The sequence below is a fragment of the Acanthisitta chloris genome, unplaced genomic scaffold (genome assembly GCF_000695815.1).
Source record: "Acanthisitta chloris isolate BGI_N310 unplaced genomic scaffold, ASM69581v1 scaffold1770, whole genome shotgun sequence".
In the NCBI taxonomy this organism is placed as follows: domain Eukaryota; kingdom Metazoa; phylum Chordata; class Aves; order Passeriformes; family Acanthisittidae; genus Acanthisitta; species Acanthisitta chloris.
This window is the reverse complement of record NW_008652355.1, coordinates 52,765-62,469: the sequence shown is the minus strand read 5'-3', so window position 1 is coordinate 62,469 and position 9,705 is coordinate 52,765. Positions and strand designations below refer to the sequence as shown.

The window sequence follows — 9,705 nt, the reverse complement described above, 5'->3', positions numbered from 1 at the left end:
ATGCCTCTTGGCTTTGCAGGAGGAGTTTTGCTAGGAAAAGGGAAATACAAAGTGTTTAGGAGGAGAGAACTAGTGAATCTCAGAGCTAATTTATTTATTCTGGATCAATATTTGGATCAAATTCATGACAACCATCACTAAGCTTTTCTAAGCAGCTTTTGCCTCCCAAAATGAGCCGTTCTGACAGAGACGCTAAAACTTTCTTAGGATGACAAAGAAAAACATGCAGTAATTGCTTCAGAGCATCCTTGCCAAGGGATTAATTGCAGGATAAATGTGTTTTATTGAGCTCCCAGGGCTGTGGGTGCTGCTAGGCTGCCTGGATGAGCTTAGCAGAAAATACACGTCAACAAGTAATGTTTGTGTCTCTGCCTCCTTTCAGCACCCAGCAGTGACTGGGGGAGGGCAGAACTGTGATAGTCAGCTTCAAGAAATGCTCAGACCAATATGTTTGGGTGATTGGATGATTTTGGGGGGCTTAGTGAATTTTGTCTGTCACAGTTTTAGTGCAGGATGACTCTAAGTTGGCCTCAGTGCTGGCCTGGGCTGTGGTGCCATCCCACATGCTAAGCTGTGTGAAATAGCATCCCAAACTCAGTAATTCTGGATGCTTTATCCATGTCTGGATTGGAGGCATCATGTTGAAGCAACTGTGCGTCTGGAATGTGAGATAATGACCAAGCAAAGGAGTTATTTAGACAGATTATAGTTGCTTATGGATGGTTTTTAATCATAGAATTGGACTGGTTTGGGTTGGGAGGGACCTTAAAGGTCATCTTGGTCCAATCTCCTGCTATGGACAGGGACAACTTCCACTAGCCCAGGTTGTAATATTAGTAGTAGTAGTAGTAGTAGTATATTCTTAATATTTTTGATAACATTAATGTTATCATCATGAACCAATGGTGCTGTTCAACTCTGGAAATGTAATGATGTCCAAGGGCAGCATTATTAATCTCTTACTTTATGCCTCTGCTTTCCTCCTGAGGCATTTCACCCCTGCCTGCCTTGTGGCTTTAAAGGGGTGTCAAACAGCAAGGGCTTATATTACCCAGAACTTTGCCTTAAATTACACAGTGACATGGAAGTCTGGGCAATTCTCTTCTTTTTACAAAGTAAAATGCAGCCCTGAAATATTAGTATGAAACACAGCCAATATGTTCCCATTTGCAAAGCAAAGCACAAGCAGTTGGGGTTTGCTCTTTGGAAAGTCTGACAGAGTATTATTCATCTGTTTGCTTTAAGGGATATCTGCCAAGGCAAAACTCTTTCATTTTAGAAGCTGGAACATGAGTCCAGAACAAAATACAACTTATTTAACATTGTACTGATAATTTATACAGCATTAATGCATGCAGAGAGGGATTTATGCATACACCTTTCAATTAATTGCTAAGTTCTCAGTGTGTGTTTCTTCTCTCAGTGCTGTCACCTCTCAGCATCCATTATGAACTCAACTCTCCTAAAACAACACCCTGGGCTGTAAATTTGGAGGTGTGTGACTCAGGTGGAAGTAGGACCCTTTGCGTGCAGCTTTGGATTGGGCACAGGAATGTCTCCAGGTGCTGTGAGGATCCCTGGATGTGTCAGGGTGTTGGGAGATAACCTCTCTGCTTGCTCTTCTCCTGTTTTTCCCTGGAAGAGAAGGGTATAAAGCATTTGGTTGTCTGAACTAGGCACCATTGGCTGCAGTTTCCCATCAGTACATTTTCCCATCAGTGCTCTGCTGTTGGGGATAAATTATTTAGACAAACAGCTCTGAGTATTTCAGTGCTATGGTAGAACTTTTTTTTTTTCAAAGCAAGACAAAATGCCTTTCACTTCCTAAGTGAAAAAGATGTCTGGATAGTCTTCACACAGAGCCAAAGCTTTTCCGTGTCCACTTGGTAGGTCTCAGAGATAATATAGCATTTATTTGCTTTTGCTCTTCAGATTGATTAATTTCCAATGGCTCTGCATCACACCTTAATCCCTGCTGGCTTTACACAGCATCTTCCAGTGGCACTGGGTGCTAGGATGTCCTTTCCATGGCTGATCTCATTAACCCCTCCCTGCCTCTGAGTACATTCCCCTATTTGCATTGCTGGCCCCTAGAGATTTGCTTACCAAAATCCAATGATCCCATCTGGCCAACCTGCTGACAGACCTAAGTGTAAGCATGTGTCCTGGCAGGATCAGGCATTGGGAGGTAGGGTAATGCTCCTACCTCTTGTCTTGGGACACTCAAATCATCTGGGGCTTGGTCTTACCTTGTCCTACTCTATCCATTGTCCATTTTTTGGCCAAGATAGCAAAATTAGTCCTGTATATACGATTCTTTCTTGCTGGGTACTCAGTCCAATACTTCTTAAAGCAAAAAGGAGAAAAGAAGGAAAAGAGAAAGAAAGAGAGAAAGGAGAGAAAGAAAGACAGAAGGAGAGAGAAAAAGAGAGAAAGAGAGTAGAGAGAAGAAAGAAAGAAAGAAAGAAAGAAAGAAAGAAAGAAAGAAAGAAAGAAAGAAAGAAAGAAAGAAAGAAAGAAAGAAAGAAAGAAAGAAAGAAAGAAAGAAAGAAAGAAAGAAAGAAAGAAAGAAAGAAAGAAAGAAAGAAAGAAAGAAAGAAAGAAAGAAAGAAAGAAAGAAAGAAAGAAAGAAAGAAAGAAAGAAAGAAAGAAAGAAAGAAAGAAAGAAAGAAAGAAAGAAAGAAAGAAAGAAAGAAAGAAAGAAAGAAAGAAAGAAAGAAAGAAAGAAAGAAAGAAAGAAAGAAAGAAAGAAAGAAAGAAAGAAAGAAAGAAAGAAAGAAAGAAAGAAAGAAAGAAAGAAAGAAAGAAAGAAAGAAAGAAAGAAAGAAAGAAAGAAAGAAAGAAAGAAAGAAAGAAAGAAAGAAAGAAAGAAAGAAAGAAAGAAAGAAAGAAAGAAAGAAAGAAAGAAAGAAAGAAAGAAAGAAAGAAAGAAAGAAAGAAAGAAAGAAAGAAAGAAAGAAAGAAAGAAAGAAAGAAAGAAAGAAAGAAAGAAAGAAAGAAAGAAAGAAAGAAAGAAAGAAAGAAAGAAAGAAAGAAAGAAAGAAAGAAAGAAAGAAAGAAAGAAAGAAAGAAAGAAAGAAAGAAAGAACCATGGAGTGTGGTAGAAATTATAACACAATTGCACCATTTTGGGAATACGTATTTTTAGTATGCTGCATTGTAAAAATAAATACAACATGATCTCAAAAGGTTCCATTTTTCTATGAATGTATTAAATACTTGGAAGTGAACTCACATAAAATTCTGGTTACAAATATTTTGCTAAACTAAGTTCTTGGAGCTGTTGTTGACATTTGCTGGAAATGGTGTTTAGGTTTGGGCAATTTCTTGTAATTTAGAAAAAGACTGGCAAAGAAGAGTCAGGATGTTGTGGAGTTTGACAGAGAACCTTGCAGAGGTGGTTTGTGTTTAGGAACCAGGCAGAGATGTGTTTGGAGGAGGTGTTACCCTGCAGCCCCTCCAGGCTAAGGTAAATATTACAAACTGATTTCTAATGCTTCTCTGCTTTGCAGTCTTCTCTGATGGTTTTCTTGGGGATGCCTAAAAAGCTGCTGGAGTTTCAGGTCACAGGCAGTTAGAACTCCTCAGTTCCAGGCTGGAACAGAAAGGATCAGCCTTTCGCTTCACTGGAGCTGACACGCCACGAGCAGATGAGATAAAGAGCTAGAATCATGGACTGGTTTAGGTTGGAAGAGACCTTAATGATCAACTTGTTCCAAAGCTCTGCTATGGGCAAGGATGCCACTCACTAGATCAAGCTGCTCATGGCCCCATCCAGCCTGGCTTTGAACACTTCCAGGGATGGAGCAGCCACAACCTCTCTGAGCAGCAGGTCTCTCCTGCTACAGCCCCTGTCACTGCCTCCTCTGGGATTCCTCAGAAATTTTGGGTGTGAACACCCTTCGAAGCTCCTGGTCTTCTGCAAACTTGGAGCAATCAGATACTCAAAGACACCCGAGTATGGTGTAAATTCAATCCATGGTGCTGTTATCACATGCAGCCAGAAGTGTTGTCACAGAGGGAACGGCAGTGGGATCTAAAAGCAGTGGGGAAGCTCCAAGGTTAACATCAAGGCTAGAAATATTTCCAGACTCAAGCAGCAAACAGTGGAAACCAAATCTGTAAGGAAATAATCATCTTTAAGCCCTACAGTGCTGTATCATCTGTTGGTCATTAAAATCCAGTGCTTTCCTTTTTCTCAGGCTGTCTTCACTGAATGGTCACCATAGCTTTTGTGGGGTGCAGACACTGCAAGAAGGAATCAGCTGAGAGGCAGCACCCAGATCCTAGAACCTCCAGTGTGGTTAGGCTTTTTTTTCCTGTTTTTGACCTGCTGACTGCTCTCCTCTCTGTTTCAGCCACAATTGGCACAAGTGATTAACTCCATCCACAATCAGAAACACCTGTGAGCTTGGATCGACTTCCATTTCATTAGGACTTAATCATTAGGACTTATTCATTAGGACTTAAGTTTGTCTGTAAGTGTTAACACATTACTTGCTGTCTCAGGCCTAATTTGCATCCTGTTTGAGCCAAATGGACTTCATCCTTTTGTGTGGGTAGAACTGGATCAGGACAATGAAGCAGATACACATTGCAGCAGTGATGATGTGATTTGCTTACACAAAGCAGGTGAGGGATGCAAAACATGCACTTCGGAAAAGGAATGTGGAGCTCAGCCTTGATCCCAAGAAACTGATAGACAAAGCTGCTGCCAGTTGGCAGCAGGAGGTGGGGAATGTGTTTAAGCTGTAGCAGCCCTGATGCTATTGTGGGCTCTGTGACAGGCTGAGGCTCTGGGTTTGGATGGAATGTCTGGTGAGCACAGGGTGTTCACATCAGCAGCGATCTGTTCAGTGGGAAAGGGAGAAATGGAGAGCTGGTGGCTGCTCCCCAAAAACGCTGTGTTTTGGGGAATGGTGGCTCAGGGAGTGTCTGCTGACAGCCGTACTGACAGCAGTGTTGGCTCCTGGGCTGCCCCAGATATCACCAGGAACAGCTTTGGTTGCTTGTCAAGGACCAAAGGGATGTGCAGGAAGGCCTGTGATACTAAATATGTTTCCATCCTGAGCCATCTCATGGAAAAGAGCTGCAGGAGTGAGGGAGAGACATCAGGAAGAGATGCAGAGGCAAGAGGGGATTTCATGTGACCCTGAATGGCTGATGAAGGGTGATACAGCAACAGAGCCATGGAGTGAGATGTGGCCACTTGTTCGTTGACAAGCACATGCCAATAACTTCACCACAATGATGTGTTATTGGCCTGGGATCAGGAATCTAGTTGTGGGAGCAGTTGTTTTGAGCTTCCAATAGCTGTTGGGAGCACTAGATGAACCTCACAGTCCTTTTGTCACCATGGTCCACAGTTCTGGGAGCAGAAACCAGGGTGTGATGGCCACTCCCATCTCAGGAGACCTTCTGTCATACTCTGATTCTTGTGTTCCTTTAATTTGGTTTATCCTTTTGCCCACTAGGGATCCGATTTCCAAAACAATTCTAAGAAGTGCCTGCTCGCTATGAGCTACTAATCTCCTGTTTTCCCTCTGTGAATTCACCCCTGGCATGCAACCCCAGGGCAGAGGTGGTGGCATCCAGGCCCTCCTCTTTGCTCTAATCTTCACCTCCTGAGATTATCTGCAAAATCCTGCTCCTCAGGGCATTCCCATCCAGGTAAACTGGTGCCCCTGCTCATCCCAATCCTTGCTGCATGAGCTGGGAGTGGATGAGGTTGCTTTGCTGATGTGTTAAACCACATTCCATCTGGTTTTGTCTTCTCTATCTAGTCGCGGCTTAAATTGCAATGCTGAATGCCTTCAAGAGCAGTTGCTGTTAATGCAGTCCCTGAGTTAAATTCCATAATAAATTTTCCCTGGAGAAAAGGAGACTCAGGGGGACCTTCTTGCTCTCTCCAACTCCCTGACAGGAAGTGCAGCCAGGTGAGGGTTGGTCTCTTCTCCCAGGGAGCAAGGGACAGGACAAGAGAAAATGGCCTCAAATTGTGCCAGGGGAGGCCTAGGTTGGATATTAAGGAAAATTCCTTCCCCAAAAGGGCTGTCCAGCCCTGGCACAGCTGCCCAGGGCAGTGGTGGAGTCACCATCCCTGGAGGTGATCCATGATGATACAGCTGTGGGGATGTAGCACCTGGGACATGGTTAGTGGTGGCCTTGGCAGTGCTGGGGAACAGTTGGATTTGGTGGTCTTAGAAGGCCTTTCCAACCTTAATGATTCTGTGGTACTATGATTCTATAATAAATAGTACATGAATAATAAACGATATCCTGTTGGAGGATTTAATGATTAGAAGATGGAGAACTGGACCCCACAGCCTGCAGTAGCTATTGTGGTTTTTCAGCTCAGGTTTCAGCTGTTTTGTCTTCTCTCCAAGAACCAATGGAGTCAAAATATTTTCACCAGAGCTAACTCCATGCAGGCACACATGGATGTGGTTGTATGTCCCTGGTTACATTTCAGAGTATCTTTGTTCGCTGAATACTACCCATTATCTGAGGCTTCTCAGCTACCATTGCTCTATTAATGAAGAGTTTAATTGGCAGTTAAATTGTGCTTTTGCAATCCGATTTTTCAATGTGCCTGGGAACATCTTGGGACCATCATCCAATGAAGCCTGGACCCCTTTCCCACTGATTTCACAACTGATGTGAGATGTCTGTGGAAGGAGGTTCCCACCTCTCCCATCCCTCTTTCCCACCCCCCTGTCTTCACACTCATAAATTACTGCAGTTCATGGTGTCTGTCTTCTCCGCGTGAACTGGAGAGCAGCACTGCGTGAATCCCGGGATGCTGCTCTGGAGCTGGGAGCTCAGGAGTGCTGGGAGATGTTCGGGATGTCCTGGAAGGCAATCCTAGCGCTTCTTGCCACTAATCCCATTAGCTGGCGCTGGCGGCTGTGACAGGGCGCTGGGACCAGCCGCTGGCTCTGGGAGCCAGCACAATGAATGGGGCACTTCAAAGAGCCTAAATGGCATTTGCATTTCCAAGCTCTCACAGCCAAGGTCTTCAGGAGGGGATGAAAGTGTCTTTTGTTAAACTTAATGGCAGAGTTGATTAAAAAGCTCTGATTTTTCCCTATTAAAGCAGAGTGTGATTCCACTGTTAGGCTTTCAGCATCCGAGGGAGGATGAATTCTGCAAATATGAAAGCACACAAAGAAAGTAACCTGTTGCCTAGCCAGCTGTCATCATCCTTAGGGATATTCCAGTGTCATTTATCCTAATTTGAGAGCCATATAGGAGCTGTCTGGGGTGGACCTGAATAACAAAGAAATTATCGTTAAGCATTTCCTTCTGCCAGGCCCTCAGCAGAGCTGAGATGTCTGTCCAGAAAATGCATCCCAAATATCTCAACGCGAAATAGCTCCAACTGGATTCTCAAAGCAAGGAAGGAAAAGGGCTGGTTCATGCAGTTTGGCTGCAAACCCCTCCTCAAAACACCCCTAAAATTCTGTGTTGTGCACCAGGACATAGCTAACAATTATCTGTTCAAAATAACCAGCAACTGCTCTGCTGCTCTTCAGAGGTTTAGCAAGCTCCTTTGCTTTGTTTGAAGAATATTGACAAATAATTTCCTGTCTGGATTTATGTGTTAAATGTCTCCTATATTGCCTAAAACAAAGCACCTAATGAAAGAAATGTGTCTGCTTAACTCCTGTCTTAGCTTTGGTCCTGTTTTAGTACTAAATATTGCCACACACAGAAAACTGAGGAAACATTTCCTATTCCAAGGCTATCAGTTCTGGGAGTGGTTGGATTTGCTGTATACACACTAAATTCTGTCTCTGCTAGCATCACTCATCCTGCTATGTTTATCAATATGAAGTACAAGTTTGGTTCAAAAATAGAAAATGGCCTGTTAGCTGGTTTAAATAAACATAAATCTTTTTTTTCCTTCTAATCAAGGCTGAGTCTATTCCCAAGTAGAGGAATGCAAAAAGCATTCATTTTATACAACATTCATGTGTATTTTGGCTGAGCTGAAATGCCACTAATTCACTTTACCAGGCAGATGAAGTTTTATTAAAATACTAACTATTCATGATCTTGTTGGATATAAGGAAATAATTATTATTATCACCAATACCATAAAGTGTTTTCAAACGAGACAACGATTTGTGACCACAAATGACCTCATGGTTTGTGAGATGCTGCAAACTACCTATCAGTGTACCTAGAAGTGTGGGAATCTTTTAAGGTGAGACTCCACAGGGCACAAAGCCTGTTCCATGCCCCTTGCACTACCTCAAGACCATCTAATCCCTGATCAGAGGCCTCGGTGGCAGGGGCTGCAGCCCACAGCATCCCCCAGGACGAGCCGTGAGCCGCTCGCCTCCGCCTCTCCCCATGCGAGTGGCAGCTCCCCACAGGGGCGTTTTGTTGCAGAGTGGCCTGTGAAATATTTCCCCCTTTTGTGTTTGGGATTGATTTCAGGGATGAGTACGAAGAGGACGGGTTTTGCCAGCCTTACAGGGGCATTGCCTGCGCGCGCTTCATCGGCAACAGAACCATCTACATGGAGTCGTTGCATATGCAAGGGGAGATAGAAAATCAGATTACAGGTGGGTAAGCAGTCCACTTGTTTCTTCCCCATGAAGCTGTCTTCTCCCTAAAAGCTGCCAGAGTTTTATAAACAAGAATACTATTTTTATTTGCTCTTTAGCTGAGAGTGTCCCCCTGGACTCTGCCTTGTGCGGTGTCAGTGGAGGGAATCACCTGGAGAGTGACAGTCTGACCAACTTCACATCTCTGCTCCTTCAGCTCCTCCAGAAGACACTAAAACCCGATTTTTCAAGGAGAAGGAGCTTTTCTTTACACCTTCTGGGAGGTTCATAACCAGGCTGCCTTGTGCTGCTGTTACCCAAGCAGACATTGAAAGCAATGGGAGACCAGACTTGGTTGATTTTATGTGGTTGAAGTCATTTAGGTGCTGGAAAAGGTTGCATAAATAATTTATGCAGTACCTGCATAAGTAATCCAGAAGGTACTGTTTTTCCTTTGGTTTTAATGAAGGACTATTTTTTGCCTTTTTTGTGGGAAATGCTGTGCTAATGGGGGTGGTGGATTGAAACTGAGGTCTCCCATATCATGGTACATCTCTATTTTTTTAGAGGCTTCATAGATATCATGATATTCCTCTGCATTTTTTCTAAATTAACCTTGGCCTGATCCTAGCCATGGTAATAATCTCTGTATTCTGATTTTTTTCTTGCTGTCAGAATATCCCAAATTTCCACCTAGAGTGTTCTTCCTGTGTCTCCCAACACTGTCATTGCATAAAGGGCTTCTTCCTTGCCCCCAGGAAAGACCAATGGTTTCTGTCCAGCCAACACTTCATAATCAAGTCTTTAACTTGAAAAGTTATTTGGGATAGTATGAAAGTTGGCATATTCCACAAAGGAACCAGTACTGTCATTCTCCAGCCTGCAGGAATGTGGGTTTTACCTGTTGGGCAAAAGGCATCCAAATATTACATGAATTTGCAAGCTATTATAAATCATTTGGGGGAAAGAAAGGTGCAATTAGGTTTGGAGTCTTGGTAATGTGCTTAATGTGTGGAAAACCAGATGTGTTTTCCCTGACAGTGAAATCAGCATTATTAATAACTTCTAGTGTAATTAGTGCTGCGTATTTCTGAAGGTCTGTTCATCACCTGAACATCTCAGAGTCGTAGCTGCAGTGGGAAGTGAGGGT

General features: G+C 43.2%; 1 protein-coding gene across 1 annotated transcript in view; it reads left to right on the top strand.

Moving 5' to 3' along the window:
* ROR1 (receptor tyrosine kinase-like orphan receptor 1) overlaps positions 1–9,705 on the top strand; it is a 55,656-nt gene that overhangs the window by 33,712 nt on the left and 12,239 nt on the right. Inside the window, 1 exon segment of the mRNA XM_009077097.1 lies at positions 8,446–8,573. Within this exon segment, the coding sequence (XP_009075345.1) occupies positions 8,446–8,573 (128 nt within the window).